The 26,219-nt window shown below is 35.3% G+C and overlaps 1 protein-coding gene across 1 annotated transcript in view; it reads left to right on the top strand.

The window, feature by feature from the left end:
* The first annotated feature begins 1,083 nt into the window (after positions 1–1,083).
* Positions 1,084–26,219, top strand: part of LOC131803761 (putative phosphatidate phosphatase) — a 40,858-nt gene continuing 15,722 nt past the window's right edge. The window contains exons 1-3 of the mRNA XM_059125432.1: positions 1,084–1,917; positions 9,905–11,066; positions 25,195–25,346. Coding sequence (XP_058981415.1) covers positions 10,466–11,066; positions 25,195–25,346 — 753 coding nt within the window. The 5' untranslated portion in view covers positions 1,084–1,917; positions 9,905–10,465. The remainder of the gene's footprint in view (positions 1,918–9,904; positions 11,067–25,194; positions 25,347–26,219) is intronic.

Here is a 26,219-nt window from a genome sequence, read left to right as displayed (position 1 = left end):
GTCTTATTTATTGCCCGATCAAGATGAAATTGTGCGTAAGCCATTAGTTTGACCCAAGTACGAACCCTATTGAAATAGGAGATAATCGGTCAAAATTTAGATATAGCTATCATATATCTTCGTTCGATTTGCTTTGCATCGTGTGCAATATTGATCCAAATTGGATAGAATTTGGTACATACGACGAAATTAAGCCTGGAAATAGGTATGCCCAATTTGATAGAAATCGGTTCTGATATAACTATAGCTCCCATATAAATTGTTTATCTGATTTCATATTTTTGTCTTCCGCAGCCGTAATATGCACACTGTAACAACGATATTTGGGGAAATATATCAAATACAGCTCAAAAAATACCTTTGCCAAATTTTATTGAGATCGGTTCAGATTTGGATATATCTTCCACATATATCTTCGTCCGATTTGCCTCTTCTTGCGCATTAAAACTGTAATATTAGCCCAAATTGGATGGAATTTGGCACGATAAATTGAGCCTAGGAACAAATATTTTAATTTTGGTGAAAATTGGTTCAGATATAGCTGTAGCTTCCATATATATTGTTCATCTGATTTGTTATATTTTCAATTTTTTATTTGTTATATGAAGTTCTGATAAATATGCAAAGGGATGTAGGGTATCATAAAGTCGCCCCTGCCCGACTTTTAGACATTCTTTACTAATTCTAAAATTGCAATTTCAACGGACACCAAATTTTGTTGTATACATATTTAATGTATTTCCAACAATGTATATAAACATGCTGCAGTGGTTTCAACTAAGCATTCAACAATGTTGCAATACTGGTGAACTACAATTCACTCAAGCCGAGTAGCAACAAAATGTTGTGTGTGCTGTTGTAACATCACCAATCAAAACAAACAACACTTTCAACAATGAGGGAGGAAAACAAGAAATTCAAAACAAAACAATACAACACCAAACCAACCAACCAGCCAACCGAACGAACGAACGAGCAACCATACAACATAAACAACACGGTCGTTGTCGTCGTTGGATTGCTTGGGCCTGACTGCTGACACCCATGCGAGCAGAAATCCAATGTAAACAAAACTTCAGAAATTAGTTGTTTGGATACATTTGTTTGGAATGCGTGGCGGTTTGCGCAGTACTGGCAGATACGAACGAACGACATGACACCTTGACGCATGAATCTGGTGGATTATTTTCGAAAGAAAGCAAAAGAAAATATTACGGCGGAAAATTGAAAAATTCAAAATAATAAACAAAACGGAACAGAAACTTGTATTTTTGTTGTCTACAAAACAGACAAGTAGTGATCACAACAAAAGGATTACCACTGTGACCACATTGTGGAGAAGAGAAAAAACCTGGATTAAAGTAACCATCAACTTATCAAACAGGCCTCCAAGTGAAAAAGTGTGGCATTAAGTCGTGTAAACAAAACACCAAGTGGAAAAGTGTACAAAAAAATAATGTGGAAAATGAAAAATGTTGATTGAGCTCCTCTGCTCCAAAGAGTCGTTTTATGAAGTCGTGGTGTAAATTTCATTTTTTGTGTTTATGACGACACTTATGACGATGATACCGTTGCAATATTAAGCGCAAAAATTAAAATATTAAAGTTTTTTTTTTGTTCGGAATTCTCATAAAAAAGTTATTAATTTTTTTCTCAAAGCACACACATTTTCAATTAAACCGCAAACGATTTAGTGGATTTTAAGTGAAAAACAAACACCTTGTGAAAATTTAAAAATTTTTTATTGCTACAAAAATAATAATTGTTACTAAGGAGAAGCGGAGGATTGGTGAAAATATTTTGTTAATTAAAGAAACGATTTGGAATTTTATTGGTGTCGTTTGCATAAAAAGCCATATTTATTTTAGCTATGATCATCAATTGGATTGGATATTATTTTTTGTTCGCTAAGTGTGGGTAAGTGAAGTTGGAAAAGCACCAATAAGGGGTGGGGGTGACCAAATAAAGTTAGTCACTTCGTTTACAACTATTGGAAATTTTTGTCGGGGATCCAATAAAGTGAATGTATTAATGATCAGAGTTCCTTTTCCAATATGGATTAGAAAGAACTTGTATTATTTAAGATATTAGTTTTGATTGGCATTTTAAAAAAATGAATAATAAGTACAATGAAACCTACTGATTTTCAGTATTTGATGAAAAGTTGAAACCATAATTCTAAACCAAATTGGGTGTAATTTGGCATTTTGAATTTTCAGTTAAGATAGACTATCCGTGCAGGAAATGTCCGATGTAATGTCATCTTTTGATATATTGATTAAAAAATACATAATATTTTAAACCAGTTAGAACATATCAATCGAATTTGTCGACAGATTTATACCCTCAGCTGTTGTACTAGAACATTACATTTTCATTTGAAACTCATAACTATTTAAAATTTTGAATCTTTTTGAGAGAGAAGTTAGAAAAAGTGGACCGATAAGCCCATATTCACACCAGATGTAATGTAGCTAAAGGTATTCTATTAAAAATTAAAAAAAAATCGGCTCAAACTCATATATATTTTTTTTAATTGTTACCCTTTATGCCAGAAGGAGTGGATATATTTCGTCAGTTTTCTTACCTGGCCTAATGCTGAATCAAATATTAGTATGTGAAAAGTTTGGATGAAATCGAATACCATTTTGATATAAATATAACCTTTTTTATACCCTACGCCATAGTATGGAAGGTATATTAAGTTTGTCATTCCGTTTGTAACATCTCGAAATATACATTTTAGACCCCCCAAAGTATATTTATTCTTGATCAGCATAAATTTATATGTCGATTAAGCGATGTCCGTCTAGCTTCCGAACGAAATGAAGTAGATTGTTAAAATTTTCAAATGTGTATTATGTCTGCGGGACTTTTGGTATTGAAAATGGGCCATGTACGTCCACGTTTTGATATAGCCCTCATATAATGGTACCCCTTTTTCGGTATTTTGGTGATTTAAACGACATTATTCACCGGAAATGTTTCAAATTTGGTATTTAAAGTTCTACAGCCTATGACGGAAAGTTTTTTGTGCAGGTCCAGGTCTTTATATAGCCCCCATATAACTGTACCTCCCGATATTCGGTATTTTTGATGTTTTTAGCGACATTAATCACCGGAAATTTGGTATTTGATGTTCGTAGTGGACACTACAGCCTAAGACAGAAAATTGTCTTTGCATATCCACGACTTCGTATAGCCCCCATACCTCGATATTCGGTATTTTGTTGATTTTAACGACAATATTCCCCTGAATTTTTTTTCAAATTTGGCATTTGAAGTTCGTAATGGATAGCCCCAATATAACGGTACTTCCCGATATTCGGTATTTTGATGATTTTAGCGACATTATAAGCAGAATCTTTTTTTTTTCAAGTTGCGTATTTGAGTATTGTAATTAATTTTTTGTACAAAAGTGGCCTATGCAGGTCCACGTCGTCGTGTAGACCCTAATACATATTTTTAATATTCTAACAGAATTTTTAACGGATTTTAGTTTTTTTGAGAATTGCCAAATGCGTTATAAAGGGGGTATAAAACTTACAGCTTTATTACTTGTTTTAAATTTAGACCTTTTGTCTGTGGGTGCCAGAAGGTGTGATCATCCATATCAGAATTTTATGTAAGATTCATAGAAACATTACGATGAACCAAATTTGATAAAAATGGACTCCAAATGTTCTGAAGCAATTTCGTCCAAAGTTATTAAGGTAATTAACCCTCAATTTCTATGAAGCACATTTTGACCTATCAAATTGAAAAATTAAGGTTGAAGTTTTAGAAAAATATTTTTTTTTATCATTAGGTGGCTTCGAAATAATATTTCTTACGAAAAATACAAAATATGGCCCAGAGAGGCCTTGAAAAAATAGTCTTTAAAAAATCTCTATTATAGCTCTAATAGTCTTAAAATATATTCATTGAAACATCCACGATTAAAACCAAAGAACAAAAATATTATTTAATAAAAAAAAATACGACAATAATCTTTGAAAAATAAATCCAAGATTTAAAAATTACAGCTCCTCGAGTCTTTCAAAAGTATTCCAAAAAAAAGTCCACCTAAATATTCTTCTGACAATCCACGAAAATACTATCCAAAAATATTCTCGGAATACTTTACCCGCCGTTATAGCTCTGAAAGTTTTTAAATATATTCTTTACAATATTTAAAATTTAAGTCCTGAGAGTCTTTAAAAATATTTTTAAAAGAATCGCCGAATTTAGACATGTCATGCGTAGAAATATAGTATTTAAAAATCCGCGACAAAATGTTTTTTTTATCCACGATTTAAAATATTCTTCAAAAAATCCCCCATTATAGCTCCAGGAGTCTTTCAAAAAATAATCTTTTAAGATTCCACGAAAATATTCTTCAAAAAATCCGCCATTGTAGCTCGGAGTGTGTTTAAAAAATATTTCTTAAAATTAGTCTTTAAAAAATCCAAGAATTAAGCTCTGATTGTCTTTGAAAAAAATCTTTCAAAACCCCAAGATTGCAGCTCTGAGAGCCAATATAAAATATACTTTAAAAATCCACGAACTTAGCTCGGATAGTCTTTGAAAAATAATCTTCAAATATCAACGAGAATTTTCTTGAAATCTGTTAGTTTTTAATTTTTTTTAAATAAAAATATAGAAAATTCAATCCACAAATACAGCTCCTAGAGTTTTTCAAAAATATTATTTAAAAAAAACCTGAATTATTCTTTAAAAATTCACGGACCTAGCTCAGATAGTAATTGAGAAATATTTTGAGTGTTTATGAAAAATATTCTTTGAAAATTGATACAAATGTTCTTTAAAAATTACTAGATTACTGCTCTGAAAATATCTAAAAATTATTTTAAAAAAGTCATATATAATTTCTTTATAAAAAAATTTAAGTTTAAAACTCTTGAAGTCTTGAAAAAAAATTAAAAATACGCCACTCAAAAAATAATATTTTAAAAAAGTCCTCTTTTGTGATTCATTTAACCTTTGGAAAATGTTCGGCAAAAAATCCACGATTATGGCCCTGAAAAAAATTATTTTCTGAAAAAATGTTATTAGGAACACCACAATTCTATTAAAAATATTTTTTTTTTAAAAAAAAATTGGATGGTATTTTTTTTGGGTTGCACAGTGTTATTGACAAAATTTTGTCGCACAATGAAACCCAGGATTATTTCTACGAGAATTTATCCATCTGAGGGTTACTTCTAAATAGCTATCTATTGGTTAAAGGCCTTTTAAAGTGTGTTACAACAATAAAAATCGTATCGGAGACCTAAATTTCAGGAAGCATTCAAAAAAAAAAAAAAAAAAAAAAAAAAATAAGCTAAGGCGGGCCGAACTTTTTATACCCTCTACCATTCCGAAGGTACTTAAACATTTAAAAAAAAAACGCCGCCGGAAACCACCACTCAAATGAAAACCTTTTTATGGGAGCTATTCGAAGACGTGGTGCTTGGATAATTAATTTTTGTCATAGGCTGCTGTAACGATTCCAAACTTCCAATAAGAAATTTGAAACAACTACGGATAATAATGTCGCTAATATCATTAAAATATCGAATAAAGGGAGGTATCATTCTATGGGGGCTATAGTAAAACGTGGACCTGCATAGACAATTTTCCGTCATAGATTGTAGTACCCATTGCGAACTTTAAATACGAAATTTGTTTGCGGTGAATAATGTCGCGAAAGACTATTCCATTGAGAAATGCAGCTAAAATGAAAAAAAAAAAAAAAAAAACGGAATATAAGGGGGGGGGGATGGGCAACACTGTATAGGGGCTATACGATATCGATAATTCTCTTTCAGGGGGTAAAGTTCTTAGAAGGAAGTCCTTGTGTGGATTTTCAGACAATTCCATTGAAAAATGTGGCTAAAATCGTGAAAATACATTTGTTGGGTCTGAAATGAGTATTTCCAGGAGTTACAAACGGAATGACAAAGTTAATATACTCTCCATACTATGTATGGTGGAGGGTATAAAAACAGGGTGAGATAAAATAACTGTAACAAAGTCAAACGCCATAATTTTAATTTTTTTTTAATTTTATTGAATGAAAGCAAAAAATGTCGAAAATGACATCAAATTTTAGAATAAGTTTAGATTTGTTCGAATTGGCCACCTTTGGCGCGAATTATGGCCTTCAAACGGCCAATGAAACCGTCACACGCTGCTCGAATGTTGCTCTGCGGTATTACGGACCATTTCCGGCGAAGCGCTTGCTTGAGGTGATCGACACTTTGGTATTTTTTAGTGTCAACCTTGCTTTCCAAAATACTCCAGACACAATAGTCCAACGGATTGGTATCCGGAGGTTTTTTGTGGCCATTGTGGGCTGGAAATGAAGCGAAGAACCTAATTTTGTAACCATTCTTGGGTGGCGCGTGCTGAGTCCTGTTGGAATGTCCAAGGTCGGCGGCAAAAATGTATGCGTACCCAAGGCTTTAAGACACCCTCCAGAATATTTTCGCGATAATAATCGGCATTTATTCTGATGTCACGGTCGATCAATACCAGCGAAAAGCGACCATCACCTTCACCATGGCCGGTGCTTGAGTTCTGGTGGCCAACTGAAGGTGCACATTTTCAGCTGATCTCCTTGGCAAGTAAACACGATCATTTTGTTTGTTTACAAACTGCTGGACAACGAATGTTTTCTCATCGGAGAAAATCCGGCAGTTCACCAATTTCGGCCAAGCGAAGCAACTCTTTAGCTCTTTTGAATCTATTTTCTTTCTGTTGCGGCGTAAGTTCTTGCACATTTTGGAATTTCAATCGCTTTACCCCGAGCTCATTTTTCAGTATTTGCCGAATGGAATATTGCGATATGTTCAGCTCACGAGCCATTTTTCGGCCACCACGACGCGGTTTTCCATCAAGACGCTTCTTTACTTTTCGAACCATTACTGCTGCTGTTTCTGTTTTCTTCCGTCCTCTTCCTTGGCGTCGGGCTACGCTACCAGCATCACGTTAACGAGCTTTTATTTAAATGCTGGAGTGCCCTAGCGATAGCCACTTGTGGGTTTTCAGCCAAATATAAAGAAATCACACTATCACGCTGGAATTCCATCACGAATAAGTTTTTTTCTGGATAATTCTCACTAAAATGCTTTTGTACGTTTGTAAGAAATATAATGAGCTGTCACTGGAATAATTTTAACAGCTGTCGGACGAGTGGCTTTGAAATGACAGCAGTCTGAAGATTGGTTGCAGTTTTTTCATCTCACCCTGTATATCTGAAAATACTTTTTGAAAGCGTCTTCTTTTGACATTCTTAGGGTCTTCACCTTAAATGAAATGTTCTCTTAGAGTATTTTATCACTTTATTGGAGTCTTTTCCAATTCCTTAATAAATTTCAATATTGACATTTTTTATAGCTTTCTTTTCGACTAGAAAACATCTGGCATTCCTCAATCAATCAAATGCCCCTGAACTTCAACTAGCATTACAACAATAACATAAAAACACAAAAAAATCAATTTCAAAATTTATAAGATTTTTGAACTTTTCAAGTAGTGGGTGGGTGGTTAAGGTGAGTAACAACAGAGAATAGAAGTACAGCTACTTAGACGTCAAATCTCTATCTTAAGATATCTCACTAAACTAACAATTTACGATCTTTTCTATTCACTGGCCATAATATTGGATTAGCTGAGAGGGCGGGTAGTGCCCTCCGAAAAGGTAATAAAAACCTAAACAAAATAAAAGCCACAAACAAAGAGACCAATGAATGGAGGAATACGCAATTGAACAAATGAATGAATGACTGAGAGAAAGAAATTTTCTAAATATTTACACAAAAATTTTCCCGATCATTTCGTTTAAACATACTCCAGGTCGGTCTATGCAAACAGTATTGACGTCCATTTGTTTGTCGATTTGAAATTTCCTTTAGACGATATGAAAAAAAAATCCAAAAGAAACGTATGTACGTTCCACCTTCAACAAATATTGAAATATATTTCTTTCATTTTCGTACAAATAAACAATTGCCATGGAAATAGAAATTATTTAGTAGTGGCCTGCCTCTCTTTCATTGTTGTTTCTTTGTTTTTCCTATATTTGAAATATTTTCATTTTTTGTTTTTCAAATCATATCTAAATTCACACACACACACACACACTTCTCTAAAACATATTTGTATATTTTCAATATTAAGTGTGTAGGTGATTTCTTGTTTCAAAATCGAAATTTGAATAGAAATTTATTGCGGTTTTACTTCTTATTCTTCTGGAGTGGTTCTACTCTAAAGGTAGGCAGACCACTATTTATGAAGTGCTAATGGATGATTTGTTTATTTTCCGATTACCGTTTGAGGGAAATTAGTTTTCTACTTTTTTTGTTTAGAGAGAATCCTTTAAAGGACCTATCGTGGATATTTTGAAGATCTTCTGAAGGACCTATCGTAGATGTATTAAAGATCTAAAGCCAATCGTGGATCTTTAGAGGACCAATCGTGGACTTTTTTTAATTTTTTTAAGGACCAATCGTGGGTTTTTAATAAACCAATCGTGAATTTTAAAAGGGCCTATCGTGGATTTTTGAAGGGTCTTTTAAGGCACTAACCTCGTTTTTTTTCGTTCGTGAATATTACAAGGACCTATAGTGGATTTTTAAAGAACTGTTTTAAAGGAGCAACCGTGGATTATATAAGAATATTCTTAAGGGACGGTTATATATTCATAATCAGCATAAAAATTTAAGTCGACATTATTTGACGTGGAGCAAAATTTGAGCAGGCCAATTTTTATTGTGTCTAGGATGGTTAGTATTGAAAATGAGATAGGTATATCGGTTTATTTATTTTTATTATTTTGAGGATTTTTGCCACATTTTTCTACTTTTTCCCACGGATTTGTCTAATAATTGGTATTTGTGGGTCGTGTGGCGAGACATTGTATATATAGGTCCACATTTTGGTATAGCCTTCATATAACTGTACCACCCCTTATTTGGTATTTTTAATATTTTTGCCACATTTGTTAACGAATTAGTCCAGAAATTGGTATATGTACTTCGTAACTGGTTTTAGCTCGTGTGGCGAAACATTGTATGTATAGGTCCACGTTTTGGTATAGCTCCCATATAACGGCACCTGTCGACATTTGATATTTTGATAAAAATTGGTATTTGTAGTTCATAGTGGGTTCTAGCCCGGTGGCAGAACATTGAATATTTAGTTCCACGTTTTCCTATAGTGCACATATAACGATACCCACCGATATTCGGTATTTGGTAGTGCCGACTAGGGCTGTTTTCTTTAGTATTTTTTTTTTTAAGGAAAAGAATTGATCATTTGTGGCATCACTTGAGGTATTTTTTACAGAAAGAAATAGACAATGAGACACTTTAGGCCACTATAGTGTGCATTTTGAGATTTTCTTTTTTCTTTTTAATTTTCTTAAAGGAAAAACAAATATTTTGTTTAATTTAAAAAAAATTGTTAAGAACATTTTTGAAAGGACCACTGGGGTACTTTAGGGAGTGAGTCATTTTTAGAAGCTATTTTTTCGTACTTTACTTGTGGAGAATATTCACGTAATGATTTTCTAAGCAACTCTAATTAAATTATATTTAGTGTTTAGTGAAATTCAAACCAGGATCGTTTAAACATAAATAACCTGTCTTAAATGAATTTTTCCAAAATCCCATTACCATAATCTCAGCAAGTGCAATGATGATTTTCAAGTGTCATCTTCGAAACTATTAATGTTTCGCAGAAAGCAATTTCCAATGCAACGAACTTCTACTACCTGCTGATCTGAAAATTTGACACCCTAACATTAGGCATACAAGACAAAACAACACACAAACAATACTGGCACCCAAAAATAACAAAACTATTGTTGTTAGTTAACCTTAACTTAATTATGGTTGTTTTTCTCTTCTCTAATCCCCAGGTATTGATGATCTAAACAAAAACAAAGGAGTCAACAACCCTAAAGGTAATGAACACTCCAACGCCCAACAGCCAGCCATCCAGCCAGCTCGAATTCAATGTCTTGGGAAGTGAATTTCACATGTCATCAGTTGAGATAAACACAACAAAGGAAGAGGTAGCTGCAATAGCAACAATAACAACAACAATAGCAGAAGACAATTGATTTTGAATAGGAAAGATTGGGTATTGAGTGTTTCACAGAATCGAATTCGGTATTGGCATCATCAGCATCACCACATCATCCATTCAATTACCGTTAAGAGCATTAGATCAGCATCACCAGCAGAGATCAGCAGCATCATCATCATCCTACGCTCCAAATGTTATGGTTTTGGATTGATTGAAAAGTAATTGATTAGCTGCCGCCACATGGAGGAGTTTTGAAAAGAAGAGATCCATAACAAATTCCCCAAAAGAAAATTTTAATAAATTGAATACGATATTGAAGTGATAAGTAATCCCCACCCTCCCCCTTTGGCAGCTCTTAATCGCTTTTACACAGAACTCTCAAAACGTCACCATGAACAGCTTACGACCGACCAGCGTCTGTGACACAACACCTCTGCAACGTCTTGAGAGCCAAAGTAGCTGCAGTGAACCATCTTCGCCGACACTGAATGGAGCCACACTGGCATCAGCCTCCATATCTGTGGGTCTCTGCGGTGCAGCAGCAATGGCTGCAGTAACTAGCCACCATGCGCCACCAGACCCAGCTGGCTCCGCAACAACCACAACAGCTCTTCTCGCGGCGAACGGTAATGCCAACTGTGACAGTGGCACGGCCAATTATCTGGGGGCCAGCAGCACGGGTTGCGTCAGCGCTATGGGACACAGTTCTGGCAGTGGCATCTCAGCCTCACCATCGTCAACAACAACGGCTAGCACGGCCAGTACAACATTGTCATCGCTATCGAATCACCATAATAACAATAACAACAACAACAATATTAATCATAGCAATAAGAACGAGAAAAGTTTAAGTATATTCATCGATTCGGTTGGAGGTGGTCGAAACGTAACGGCGACTGGAAACAACATTGCCCAAAAACATAAAATGGAACTGCATGGAACGAAGAAGATATTCTGTCGAATTTTATTGGATTTTGTGTTGCTGGCTTGTGGTAAGTTTGATAATGAATTAATTGTAGAAGATGTACAGGCAGGGAGATGTGTAATAATTTGAGAAAAAAAGCCAAGAATGGATTCGTATTGAAAAAAAAATTAATCCATTTTTCTAAACAATAATTATTTTTTTTCGACCCTCAATCGGTCGTTATTTGCTTTCACTGAAGCATTTTTATACCCTCCACCATACTATGGAGGGTTTATTAACTTTGTCATTCCGTTTTTAACTCTTCGAAATACTCATGTCAGACCCAACAAAGTATATATATTCTTGATCAGCATAAAATTCTAAGTCGAATGAGCGATGTCCGTCTGTCCGTCTGTTATAATCACGCTATCTTTCGAACGAATTGAGATAGAAGGCTAAAATTTAGCACACATGTTTATTTTGCCAGTAGGCAGGTTAAGTTCGTAAATATGGCACATGGCACATAGGACCACGTTTTCATATAGCCTCCATATAACGGCTCCTCCAGTCTGTGATAGAAAATTTTCTATGCAGGTGCAGGTATTTTGACGATTTTAGGTGCAATACTCACCGATATTGTTTGAGATGTCGTATTTGAAGTTCGTAATGGATGCTACAGCTTCCGATATAACGGTAACGTTAGCTGCATTATTCACAGTTTTTTTTTTTCAAGTTTCGAATTTGATTATGGCAATGGTTTATGACAAACAATGCCTACGTAGGCCAACGTCGTATAGACCCCAAAATTATTTTAAATTTTTAAAAGGATTTTTAACGGATTTTATTTTTGGAAAATTTCCAAATTCGTTCCAAATGGTGGAGGGTATTCAAAGTTCGGTCCGGCCGAGCTTTCTGCTTTTTAACTTGTTTCACAAAAAAATCGATTTTCATTGGTCTAACTGAGGGGTTTTGTTCTTTTTTTGTAGAGGACTAAAGGTGAATTTTGTCAAGGATCAATTGTTTTTTTTTAATTTGAATTTTTGTATCATATCGTAGATTGAATACTTTTCAAAGTATCAAACGTGAATTTTTTAAACATATTTTTTAAGAATCAATCGTGGATTTTTGAAAGGATTAATCGTGGATTTATTTAGAATATTTTTAAAGGACCAATTCAAGAAAATGTAAAGGATTTTTAAGAAAATTTTTAAAGGACCAATCGTGGGTTTTTTAAGGACCAATAGTGAAATTTTTAAAGAATGTTTTTAAAAGACCAATCCAGGACTTTTATAAGGACCAGTCGTCGATTTTGTAAAAATATTTTCAAAGGACCAATCATGGAATATTTAAGAATATTTTAAAAGAACTAATCGTGAATTTTTTAAGGACCAATCGTGAATTTTTTAAAGTCCAATCGTCGATTTTTTATGTATATTTTTAAACGATTATTTTTAAACGTAGATTTTTAAGTATTTTTTAGAGAATATTTTTTAAGGACCAATTTCCTCGATTGCACCAATCGTGGACTTTTGAAAGGAAAAATCGTGGTGCTCTGTTGTCTCCACTGGGACATTTTTTCTATGGAAACAAAAAAAAATCGATCCTTAGTGGAGATATTTTTGCATATAAAAAATCGATTCTCAGTGGTCTCAAGAGAATAAATTATATTTTTTTTCAACAGAAAAAATCGGTCCTTTATTTCCCCACAGAGACATTTTCTCTATGGAACAAACCGAGAACAAATGAGGCACTTTACAAAAGTTAGGAGTTTCTCTATAGAAATAATCAGGAATCTTTCCATCCATGAAAAAAAAAAAAAAAAATAGATTTTCCCGTCTGAGGAAGGAATGAGGAATTTATCCCCCCTATTGAAAAAATGAGCTAGGAAAATTGAGCCTTTTTCGCGATAAGAAAAGTGAGGAATGTTTCCTTCTATGTAAAATAAAATATTCCTCTACAGAAAAAAATAATGCTTTTTTTCGCTGAGAATTTACCCCCCTATGGAAATAATGAGAAATTTTCCACCCTAAGGGGGAAAAATACAGAATTATTCCCTCTATAGAAAAACTCAGGCATTGTTTCTTCGTAGGAAAAATAAGAAATATGAAAAATTAGAATTTTCCGTTTATAGAAAAAATTCAAATTTTTTTCCTATAAAAATTTTTTAGCACTATAGAAAAACGAGGAAATATGCTCTTCTTCCTTAAAGCAGTTTTTTTCTATAGAAAAAATATTATTTTAGATAATAGAAAATAGAAAAATTCAATAAAATGTTGTTTCTATGGGAAAGATGAACTCAGTGCCAAAAAGCAAATAAATAAAAATCGTTTCTCTATTGCAATCACTGAGGAATTTTGAATTTTGCCGGATCCTTTCCAAAGGATCAGATTTACCTATGGTTGCTATCCTACATTATTATCGAATTGGATTGGGGTTGAGACGTAGAGTTTCTCGTTTGTTAAATGTCAACTTTTGAACCCTTTTAGCAGTCAGATCAGTTTTCTTGGATAAATGTGGTTGATCCTGCAAGCCTCGTAACAGTTCGCTATGAAATAAGGTGTGTCTACAACATGCCCTTCGCATTCGAACCCGTCAATTTTAGCAAGCTGCTGAAGTAATTTGATTTATCATTGACATAATCTTTATAACATGAACAACGTCGGTAACATAGCATAATGTACCTTGAGGGTGGTACATTACATTTCAAAAGTCCAGTTAAAACTGTGAGAGGTCATGGCGGTCTTCGCCAAGTAATTCCTCAGTTGGAGTACTGAAGATAACATTAGTTTTCTAAATACTTTTGTGATTTTTTTTATTCATTTATATATTTATTTTTCTTTTAATTATCCTCAATGCCATCATTTTGTAAAAAAAAATCCATCGTCACTTCTCAGAAAAACGCAGCAAACCCCCATAAATTATGAATCGTTTTTGAACAGTTTTACCCTCTCCCGTTTTTTATGATTAACAACACAGTATAACTCCCGCACCCAGCTCTTTCTGTTTTATCACATCACAACAAAATTCTCATGATGACTGAATCATTTTTCCTTTTGCTTAAATGTTTGCAATGATCAAATCATAACTGACCCCTGACCATGCCGAAAATAAAAGAGAAATTGAAAAGAATAAATTTAGAACACAAAATAACCGCACAATCAATTAATTCGATCATTCATTCATTCATTAGCCGAAATACCCCCCAAAGACATTAGAATACTCACTTGTGTTTCTCCACGTTTTTCTTCGCCTCGGCCGACGTGGCGCGCACTACGGCTTTGTCACATCACATCATTTTCATGTTATTAATGGGCTTATCATCCGCCTGAATGGTTGTCTTTTTCATTGCGCTATTGTTCGCAATTGAACTTTTTGCACTTTGTTCGTGATCTTTTGTAGAAGTTGATGTTGTTGTTGTTTTTTTATTGCTTGTAGTAATTTGTTGTTTTGCTCCTTTCACATTGAAATCGAAAAGATGTTGCTGCGTATTTTGCGGCAGTATGTGGAATGCTTTCAACAGTCGGACTGTTCTCTTTAGATAAAAAATAGAGCGTGCGAAATTTGAAGAATTCCCAGTTTTGAAATACTGTAATGATCTCCCTCATAACAAGTGTGTATATGAGATACTATTATGAACGAATTGAGATCCATCCCAAATCGAAGAACAGTTTCTCCCACGTATCAGCAGAGTCTTCTGATTCCTTACATCAATCGACACCTTAATAAAAGTTACCATATTCTCAGTTTGGTTCAGTTTATGGACTGGTGGCATTATTGAAAAATGCTGCGAATCGTAACCTAACTGTGAGTGGTGGGCGCTACCGTGAGATTATATCAGATTTTTTCGCCCAAAATGCAAAAGCTGGATTTGACTTATAACAAGACGGTACCACATGCCAGACAGTACGCGTTGAAGTGGACTTATTGTCAGACGAGTTCGGTGAACATTTTATTTTTCGTTCGGGACCGGACAATTGGTCGCCTAGAAAGTGTGATTTACCACCTTTGGACTATTTTTTTTTTGGACTCATGTGTATACCAACGAACATGCATTGGAAGACATTAAAGCATTTTCTTAGTGATATGCCCGTCGAAGTTTCAGAAAGAACTAGTTAAAATTGGACTAAGCGGATGGACCATTTGAGGCGTAGTTGCGGACATATTTACATGATTAGACATTTACAGGGTTTTCCATATTCGACCTTCTGGCAACGCCATAACTTTTGACAGAGATGTCACATCGCTTAATGACATACCGCGTTTGAAGCGTCAGTCCAAGCAGATTTTTACCATAAACCAATACACGACACGCGAGCGCTCTGAAATAGTTTAATAGTTTTTAAACATTAAGAAGTGCGCCTTCTAAGAACACCATTAAGCGTTTATACGAAAAATTTTCGACTGGTAAGGCTCTTTCTAATCCGAAGTGGCCATATAAAAGTCGACCAAGGTACGAGCCAGTGTTGAGAGGTCCCCAAGAACATCCAAAAAACGCCGTTCTCCGCAGTTGGGCATGGCTCGGTCCACTTTACAACGGATTATTCGCATTGATTTGCATTTGTTCCGGTACAAAATTCAATTGACGCAAAGAATGTTGTCTGCGGACAAGCCTCGTCGATTGGTATGGGCCCAAAGAGTCATGGGTCCGTCGAATATGGGCAACCCTGTAATTATATGGACAGCACAACCGAAGAAAGAAACTTTCCTATAGCTCTTAAAAATTACCCTTTTTATATCCTCAAGGTCAAGTTCGAAGACGGTCTACGGTATCATACAGCCCCCATTAAAACGGTACCTCTCTATATTCGGTATGTTGATGTTTTTTGGCTTCATTTTTCAATGAAATTGTCTGAAAATCCACACAAGAAGTTCTTTTTAAGCATTTTACCCCCCGGAAGCGAATCTATATAGGTCCACGATATCGTATAGCCCCCATACCACGATACCCCCCGATAATGGGTAATTCGATGATTTTAAGGACAGAGTTGTTTCAAATTTCGTATTTAGAGTTCGTAATGTGAACTGTAGTTCATGACAGAAAATTGTCTATGCAGGCCCACGTACTCGTATATATATTCCGTATTCGGTATGATTTTGGCGGATTTTTTTTTTTCAAGTTTCGTATTTGAAAATTGTAATGTCATATGACGAAAGTTGCCTATGCAGGTCCACATCTTCGCATAGACCCCATTCTAACGGCTATATATAAAATTTCCAAATTCGTTCTAAGTGGAGGGTTTTTCAGGTTCGGCCCGGCCGAACTTACTGCTTTTTACTTGTTTGTATTGGATAGTTAAAACCATGAACTTGCTCGCGAGTGGGAGTGATCGTGGAGTGGGAATTTTTTAAGGTCACTCACTCACTTTTCCCTCTTTGAAAAATTAGAATGGGAGTCGACACGCTCAAAAGAGAGCGAAAGTAATAGAAAGAGAGAGAGAGAGAGAGAGCTGAAACTTGTTTGGCTTTGTTTCATTTGTAGTTGAGGTTTGAGAAAATACACATACATACAAAATAGTACGACAACAACTCGAATTGTGATCCCACTCTAAAACGAGCAAAACATATTCAACTCTGTTTGTGCGGAATCGAGAATAGAAAAGAGTACGTTCGATTTTTTCTTTACTTCCAGGATTGTTTGATCTTAAACCTAAATTCGGTCATTTCGACGGAATTAGTTCGGTGTGATTGGACTCTATCTCTTAAGATTAAAGATAAGCACCATTAGGTAAGCAGAGCGAAAATACCACACAAAGAGAGAACGACTCATAAGGCGGATGCAGTGGTAAAATGAACTCTGATTCAAAGCAAGCTTCGGTGATACATACCCAACATCTTATACATCTTGCGGTTAGATGTGATTGAGAATTATTTCCTCATTTTTGAATATACTGTTCCGTTTTATCCCAAAGGGTGGTACCTATAAGACTGCTTTAGTTCTACTTTTTTGGGATATCATAATATTTTGGTATTCTGGCTTTTTAGAGAATTACTAGCAAAGTCCCTCTACTTTGTCAGCGAAGAGACCTCCTTAACATTTTAGGTTCGTTCCAACAGTTCGTGTTAGGACTTTTTTTCGTGTTAGTCAAAACTTCATACATCGTACTTAATTTTCAGACTTTCAAGTTTTTCCTTTTTTCGGAAGATAATGGTAAAATTGCTTTTACGCCAAAAATTCTTCAAAATCTTTTATTTGGAAGTCTACCGAGGAGAATATTAGTAAAACACTTTCACAATGGACCTCCATTCAATTATTCTTGCCAATACTATTTCAACATCTGCATATGTAAATCCCGGAAACCATCAGTAACCTCAATATCATATTTAAGAATCTCTCAGACTTTCCCTCGACCCCATACAAAATTTAGTAACATTTAGTACACATATCCAAAATAATCTGCATCCCCCCATCCTAGACACCAAGAGTGATCCAAAATCATTACCATTTAGTACTTTTCGAGCAATTATAGAAGGCATTTGAATAACTACCACCAGATCTCACAACCAGATACCAGTACTTCCATATAACATACCAGTTCAAATAATTTAAGTACTCATTTGCAAATTCGTTCCATTTCTCAATTCCTTGACACCAACGGCCATCACAATATAAAATCTCACGGTTTCTGCTCCATCTCTTCGCTCAATACCAAATTTAGTACTATTCCATATTTTTTCATACATGACCGATTTACGAACTTAACCTGCCTTTTACGCTGATCAAGAATATATATCCCAACTCATCAAGTTGCCGCAAAAAGAGCTCGTTGATCATTGCTTTGTTGGGCTCACCATTCACCGTAACCATTTGGCCCACGACGTCTTCGAAGAAAAAAGGTCCGATGACTCCTCTAGTTAAAACAGCACACCATATAGTGACTTTGAGCGGGTGTAATGGTTCATCGTGAATTACACGCCGATTTTCAGTGCCCCGGAAGCGTAAATTTTGCTTATGATGGAAATGGGCCTCATTACTCATGATTATTTTAGATTAAAAATCATCTTCTTGAGGGTGTTTAAGGATGGCTTGAGCGTATGTTAGACACGACTGGCGGTCAGCAGCTAACAGCTGATGCACCATCTGGACTCTGTACGAAAACATCTTTAAAGCTTGTACCAAAATTTGTTTACTACAAAAATGTCAAAACAGAACTGACATTAGGGGCCAATCGTAAAATGTATAGCATATTCTGATTGGAGGATTACTTTTGCGTCACCTTGCGTAGATGTAGTACCATACAGTACTTCTCGTACACTAGATAGTACACATTTTCCAATTAATCTCCATGGTTAAACGCTGCACACTCATAGTGATTCTAGTACCAAAATGCATAATTCCAGGTCTTTTCCTGCAATATATACCAAATTTAGTATTTTTCATACCAGATATAGAGTACCCGTTTCCAAATCCACCTCCTTATCTATAGGCTAAACTCTCATAGTAATTCCCTATCAATATTCAAAAGTTTAGACTTTTACTAAATTTAGTACCATATAGTACTTCTCGTTTACTAGATAATACGCATTTTCCAATGCATCGGCGTGTCTAAATGCTACACACTCACGGTGATTCTAGTACAAAAATACATAATTACAGGTCTTTTCCTAAGACATACACTAAGTTTAGTACCATTTAGTACTCTTCATGTACTGCACGCATTTCGAAACCCACAACTCTAGCTCTTATTTTTTAACCTATGCCAAATGGTATACCATTTAGTACCTTTTTATACCCACCACCATAGTATGGAGGGTATATTAAGTTTGTCATTCCGTTTGTAACACCTCGAAATATACATTTTAGACCCCACAAAGTATATATTCTTGATCAGCACTTTAGGTATAGAAAATGGGTATAGCCCCCATATTACGGTACCTCCCGATATTCGGTATTTTTATGATTTTTGCAATATTTTTCACCGGAATTTTTCCAAATTTGGTATTTGAAGTTCATAATGGATGCTACAGCCTAAGACAGAAAATTGTCTGTGCAGGTTCACGTCTGCGTATAGCCCCCATATAACTGTACCTTCCGATATTCGGTATTTTGTTGATTTTAGCGACATTATTCACCGGAATTCATTAAAATTTGGTATTTGATGGTCGTAGTGGATACTACAGCCTATGACTGAAAATTGTCTGTGCAGGTCCACGTCTTCGTATAGTGGTACATCCCGATATTCGGTATTTTTAAGATTTTTACAGAATTTTTAACAGATTTTATTGTTTTTGAGAATTGCTAATTTCGTTCCAAATGGTGAAGGGTATTCAAAGTTAGGCCCGGCCGAACTTACAGCTTTTTTACTTGTTTACTATAGTTTGTATGAGCCCGTAGCGTTCTTTGGAAAATATTAACTAAAGGCATATCTGACTAATTTGAGTGTCGTAAATAATATATTTTAAACAGCTTCAACCACAGATTTTTACAAAAATGTTGTCAAAGGGACATACCTGCACTAATGGGTTCTTAAATCCCCTCCCCTACGTAGACCCACCATCATTAGCTGCTTGCATTTGCTGCATCAATGGCACAGTGCACTTTGGAACTAGTTGTTAGGTTATTTGTTTTTGGGTTATTTATTTATTTTAATAAATTTATTTATTATTTTAGATGCAGCAACTGTTGTTGCTGGTATTGTTTACATGAAAAAAATTAATATCAAAAAACAAAAAATTATTTCATCACGGGAGAAATATTTAACGCAAAATTTCCATTGTTTATGGATTGGAAAGGGGGTTGGGGCGGTTGTTTAGATGATAAATTTTGTTTAAAATGGAAAAAGATGAGGAGAACTACGCAAAAGGTGAACATAGTGTGAAATTGCAGACCGAACACCATTTGGAATGATCTCAATGAAATGAAAACAAAGTAGCAGAACCCATTGCGGCTACTAGCTGTCACTCAGCCACCCTCTGCTCATTTAATTCCCACTCGAGGCCAAAGTAATGACAAGCCCCACAAGCAGTGTCACAAAAAAGAGGGGGCTCAGTTTTGGCTTCTTTGAATATATTGGTTGCATTTAAAATTAAATAGCTCCCCATCGCAACTTTTTACCCTTTTTGTGGGGTGCTGTAGCAAAATGATACATGTATGTTTAAATGTGTGTTGTGGCTTCCCCCTCTGTTAAATTATGTTTTCATATTGTGTTTTGTAGTTTTAATAGTTTGGTTGTTGATTTTGATTTATTATAATTTCTTTGTTTTTGGCGGCATCATTGGGCGACCTGAATTTAAACGTGGTGCTTTTTTTGTTTTAAAAAAATAAATAAATATAACAGTTTTTTTTTTTTAATATTTGTTTAAATTGCAAATCTGTGTTAGTTGATTTTTTAAATTTACAGACATACGGACTGTGTACTTCGACCCAACAGCAGGGTGTCTCGAACATAAAATATTTATAAATCTCACGGTATTCCATAGCACACATAGGCTTTTTCAAAACTATTTGTATCATGGGCTTCAATGTATTTAGCGAGGACACTGTAAGTCTAAAAAATAACGTCAATAATTTTTAGTTTTAAAAAAATCGAATCCATGAACTAAAAGTCCTTTGAAAATATTTTTAAAGAATTCGACATCTAAAATATCTTGATTTTTTTTAATACATTTTTTTTAATATTTCTCCAATTTCGAAACCTTATAAGGTTTAAAAATATTTTTTAGTTGAAAATAGTTCTAAGAACTCACCTTTTCTTATAGATATTAAATAAATATAAAAAGCAATAACCAATTGCATTAAAAATGCAAATATTAAAAAAAAAATTACCAAATTTTTAATATTCTACACCATTTGGGAAATAGCATTTTTTAAGAGATGTCTATTAGTGATCAGATCTAGTATTCGAGGAGTCTATATTTTTTATATGCTCAGCCATATGGCTAGAGAGGGTATATATCATTTGATATGGCCAAAACGTGCCTCATCGAAAAAATTGGTTCTAGACCATAGGCCTCTTTGGACCAAATCCGTTTCAAGACATTTGGAGTCGATCTGGCGATTTCCGCCCGTCCGCCTGTCTGTCTGTCCGGCTGATGCGCACTATAACTCTCGAAGAGAGCATCCGATTTGGTCCAAACTTGGTATATCGTAATATTATTATCAAACTTAGATCTAGTTCGGAGATGGGCAATATCGGTCCACTTCTTCTTGTACCTCCCCCACAAAAGGTCAAAATTTTCAAAAAAAAATATTTTACTGCACAGAAAGAGAAAGGATAAGCCGATTTTGCTCCAACTTTGAAAAACGTACTATTTGTATTAGCGCTAGGTCAGGCGAGATTCAAATTCCACACATCACAATATTTTTATTAACCCATGGTCTGGTGTGAGGATAGGTCCACTTCGTCTGGTATCTACCCCACAGGTGGTCAAAATTTTTAATATCCATGAAGTTCATAAAACGCGAAATGAACATCCTATTCCATTCAGATTAGGCAAATCTCAATATAATAGAGTGACTTCCGCAGACGGATAGGCAGACTGACGGACATCATCATGAATATCGCTTCAAACTCTCCAGTGGGGCGTGGCTCGCAGTGTCCATAGCCGTTCTTTGGTAAAGCCTGTTGTGGTTGCGAACCCGACTTACATTTTGAGGTTATGGCGCCCAACGCTTTGTCCCTTTGCTGGAACATTTGCTATTTCATGTATTCATAGTTTTGTAGAAACAAGTGGGGGTTGTCAAGTTGCATCGTTAAAAGAGCTTTCGGAGCTAATATTCCTTTAGCGTAGAGTTTGAAAGCGACATTACTATTCTCCACAATTTACTCAAGTCGGTTCGAATGTTGCAACACCTTAGATAATCTGACCAACTTTGAAGCTTATACCCAACGACATAGCTGATCAATTCTGATCTGCAATATTATTATTTTGATATCAGGATTGGACGGACAAAGCTCATAGCTCCGCTTATTTTTGGTTTACACCATCCAAATATGCCGTAAAATATAAAAATCTATGAGATGTAGATTTTTATACAATAAAATCTGTCGAGAGGCGTAAATATTAAATCTTTTTAGTGTATACCTTTATTTGTCTATGTGCAAAAATCAAAATATTTGAGGAGAACTGAGCAATGGACTATGGAAAGGTGTCTGTAAAACTAGTGAGTACTCCTGTTTGAGTGGGAGCCGAAATATTCTTGAGAAGTGGTAGTCAAGATAGAGAAAAACTATATTCTAAGAATGAAATCGAGTAGAAACAAGTTAAAAAGCAGTAAGTTTGGCCGGGCCGAACTTTTAATACCCTCCACCATTTGGTACAAATTTGACAATTTCCAAAAAATAAAATCCGTTAAAAATTCTGTTAAAATCTTAAAAATACCAAATGCTTATACGACGACGTGGACCTGCACAGGCGACTTTTGTAATAAGTTATTACAATATTTAAATGCGAAACTTGAAGAAAAATACTTGAAGCTAAAATCATCAAAATACCGTTATATGGGGGCTATACGAAGACTTGGACCTGCACAGACAATTTTCTGGCATGGGCTGAAGTATCCATTAAGAACTTCACATGCGAAATTTAAAACAATCCCGGTAAATAATGTCGCTAAAATCATCAAAATACCGAATATCGGGGGGTACGGTATATGGGGGCTATACGAAGACGTGGACCTACATGGCACATTTTCTGTTTTATGCTGCAGTATCTATTAGGAACTTCAAATACCAAATTTGGAACGATTCCGTTAAATAATGTCGCTAAAATCATCAAAATACCGAATACCGGGGGGTACCGTTATATGGGGGCTATATGAAGACGTGGACCTACATGGCTCATTTTTTGACTTAGGATGTAGTATCCATTACGAACTTCAAATACCAATTTTGAAACAATTCCGGTGAATAATGTCGCTAAAATCATCAAAATACCGAATATCGGGAGGTACCGTTATATGGGGGCTACACGAAGACGTGGACCTGCACAGACAATTTTCTGTCTTAGGGTGTAGTATTCATTTTGAACTTCAAATACCAATTTTGAAACAATTCCCGTGAATAATGTCGCCAAAATCATCAAAATACCGAATATCGGGAGGTATCGTTATATGGGGGCTATACGAAGACGTGGACCTGCACAGACAATTTTCTGTCGTAGGGTGAAGTATCCATTTTGAGCTTCAAATACCAAATTTTAAATTACTTCCGGGAAAAAGGTCGCTAAAATCATTAAAATACCGAATATCGAGAGGTACCGTTATATGGGGGCTATACGAAGACATGGACTTGCACAGACAATTTTCTATCTTAGGGTGTAGTATCCATTTGGAACTTCAAATACCAAATTTGAAACAATTCCGGTAAATAATGTCGCTAAAATCATCAAAAAACCGAATATAGGGAGGTACCGTTATATGGGGGCTATATGAAAAGGTGGACCTACATGGCCCATTTACGAACTTAACCTGCCTACTGGAAAAATAAACATGTGTGCAAAATTTTAGCCATCTATCTCAATTCATTCGAAAGAAAGCGTGATTACAACAGACAGACGGATAGACAGACAGACGGACATCGCTAAATCGACTTAGAATTTTACGCTGATCCATAATATATATACTTTTTTGGGTCTGACATGAGTATTTCGAGGAGTTACAAACGGAATGACAAAGTTAATATACCCTCCATAGTATGGTGGAGGGTATAAAAAGAACAAGTTAAAAGGGTCGACACTTTTAATGGCCTCCACAACTATTTTTATCAAAGTAAAATGAAATTATGAAATCATCAAAATGCCGGATATCGGGAGGTACCTTTATATGAGGGCTATACGAAGACGTGGACCTGCACAGTCAATTTTCTGTAATAGGCTGTAATATCCATTACGAACTTCAAATACCAATTCCGGTGAAGAATGTCGCTAAAATAATAGGATGTGCCGTTATATGGGGGCTATTCGAAGGTGGACAATTTTCTGTCATAGACTGTAGTATCCATTATGAACTTCAAATTCCAATGTCGCTTAAATCTCCAATATACCGAAAATAGGGAGGTACCGGCTACACCAAAACGTGGAGGTCCCGGCTACACCATTTCCAATACCAAAAGTCCTGCAAAAATAATATACATTTGAGTGAAATTTTTTCATTATATTTCCACAGACGGACAGACGGACGGACATCGCTAAATTGTATATTTCGAGGTGTTACAAACGGAATGACAAACTTAATGTAACCTCCATGCTATGGTGGAGGATATAAAATCGATTAAGCTTTCCAAAAACTACCCCAAAAATGGTTATATAACCATATGCCGCTTCAATTGAACACGTTTAAATGTCGGTATATTTTCCCATTGGGAGAAACTCTATCCTGATGATATCTTTTTTCCTACATCTTCTCTCATGTTTCCATTTGACACTCACAAACTGTCAAATGTGACAATTTATTTCATTTGAATCTTTTGTTATATTTACACACACAACATCTTTAACCTGTGCCCTTTCCGTTTCAACATCCATACATACAAGCAGCGTGTATCCACGCTCCACATTTGATCTCGAATTACATATCGCACCAGGATCTTTATTTGCATGTCAAACTCAAGTCGAAACCTCAATGTAATTGGTAAAAAAATATTTACCTGTTTACCAATGTTTATGGGCCGATTTACTTAGTATCTTTGTTGCTGTTGTTGTTAGTGGTGTTGGTTGAGATCAGACCATTGGTGTCATTATCAAACTGAAAACCGATACCCATAGCCATAGCTATGGTGAATGGAAGGAATGGTGTTGGTTGGTGTGTTGTCGTGGCCACATGTGAACGAACACCTGACTGCCACTCACTGGGGCTGGCTGGTTGTCCGACTACCTCATATGTCAGCCATACAATAACGTGTGGCTGCTGTGGCCACCAGTCATCCAAAGAGCCAAATAGCCAAGCGGCCAGCCATTCAGCCACCAGCGACGTGTGAGAAATACTTCATTTAATGACGTCCCAAACATTGGCTTAATCTCCTGGCGATATTATTGGCTTGGCTTAGTTAAACCATTCAGAAAAATGGCTATGGAAATGAATTGAGATTTGGAAGCTAAAGAAAAAACAGCAACTGTGCGGCATATTATTTATGGGAGTTTTATGTGGCGGCTGTAAATATTCGAAGAGATAAATTTTTATTTCATAAAAGGAATAACTTTGAAGAAAACAAATATCAAAACTTGAGATGTTTTAATGTTTATGTTTTTGATTTTTTTTTCTTTTTTCTTCTTCTTTTCAGTTGGCTTACCCATTCTCAGTTTCACACTCTGGGGTGAGGCGTACAAACGCGGCTTCTTTTGCAATGATGATTCGTTAATGCATCCCTATCATGAATCGACGATGCCAAGCTGGTTGCTGTATTTGATGTGCTTTGTCGTACCGATTTCAATGGTAAGTCTTGGAGTTGTGTAAAACATAAATAAAACTTTATACACGTAATATTCTGCAGATGATTTATGTTTATTGAAAAATTAAAAAAAAAAAAAACAGTAAAGAAAGTCTTAAAGTCGGGCGGGGCCGACTTTATGATACCCTACACCACTTTGCTAATTTAGTAGAGCTCCACATAACAATTAAAAGTTTTTATGGGAGAATTCAATCATACACGCTATGATTATAATTATAACTTAAAGTTCAAAGGACTAAATATGCCGAAGCATTTGTATCTTTTAAATTCGGAATTGTATTGCGCATATGGTGCATAATTAATTTGAAATCGGATAAAGATATATATGGGAGCTATATCCAAATCTGAACCGATCTCGATAAAATTTGGCAAATATATTTCTGAGCTGTATTTGATATATTTCCCTGAATATCGCTGTTACGGAGTGCATATTACGGCTGTGGGTAACAAATACAACAAATCGGATGAACAATATATATGGGAGCTATAGCTAAATCTGAACCGATATTCACCAAATTTGGCATACTACCTTCTAGACTCAATTCGGTCGCATGTGCTAAATTTCATCCCAGAAATATGGACAAATATTAGACGTTTGGTGCACAATAAAAGGTAAATCGGACGAAGTTATATATGGGAGCTATATCCAAATCTGAACCGATCTCGATAAAATTTTGCAAAGGTATTTCTGAGTTGCATTTGATATATTTCCCCAAATATTGTTGTAACAGAGTGCATATTACGGCTGCGGAGGACAAAAATAACAAATCGGATGAACAATATATATGGGAGCTATAGATATATCTGAACCGATTTCGATCAAATTTGGCATACTTATGTTCAGGCCTAATTTGGTT

The sequence above is a fragment of the Musca domestica genome, unplaced genomic scaffold (genome assembly GCF_030504385.1).
Source record: "Musca domestica strain aabys unplaced genomic scaffold, Musca_domestica.polishedcontigs.V.1.1 10, whole genome shotgun sequence".
Taxonomy (NCBI): Eukaryota; Metazoa; Arthropoda; class Insecta; order Diptera; family Muscidae; genus Musca; species Musca domestica.
Note: the sequence above shows the minus strand (reverse complement) of the source record. Positions and strands in the feature narration are given on the sequence as shown.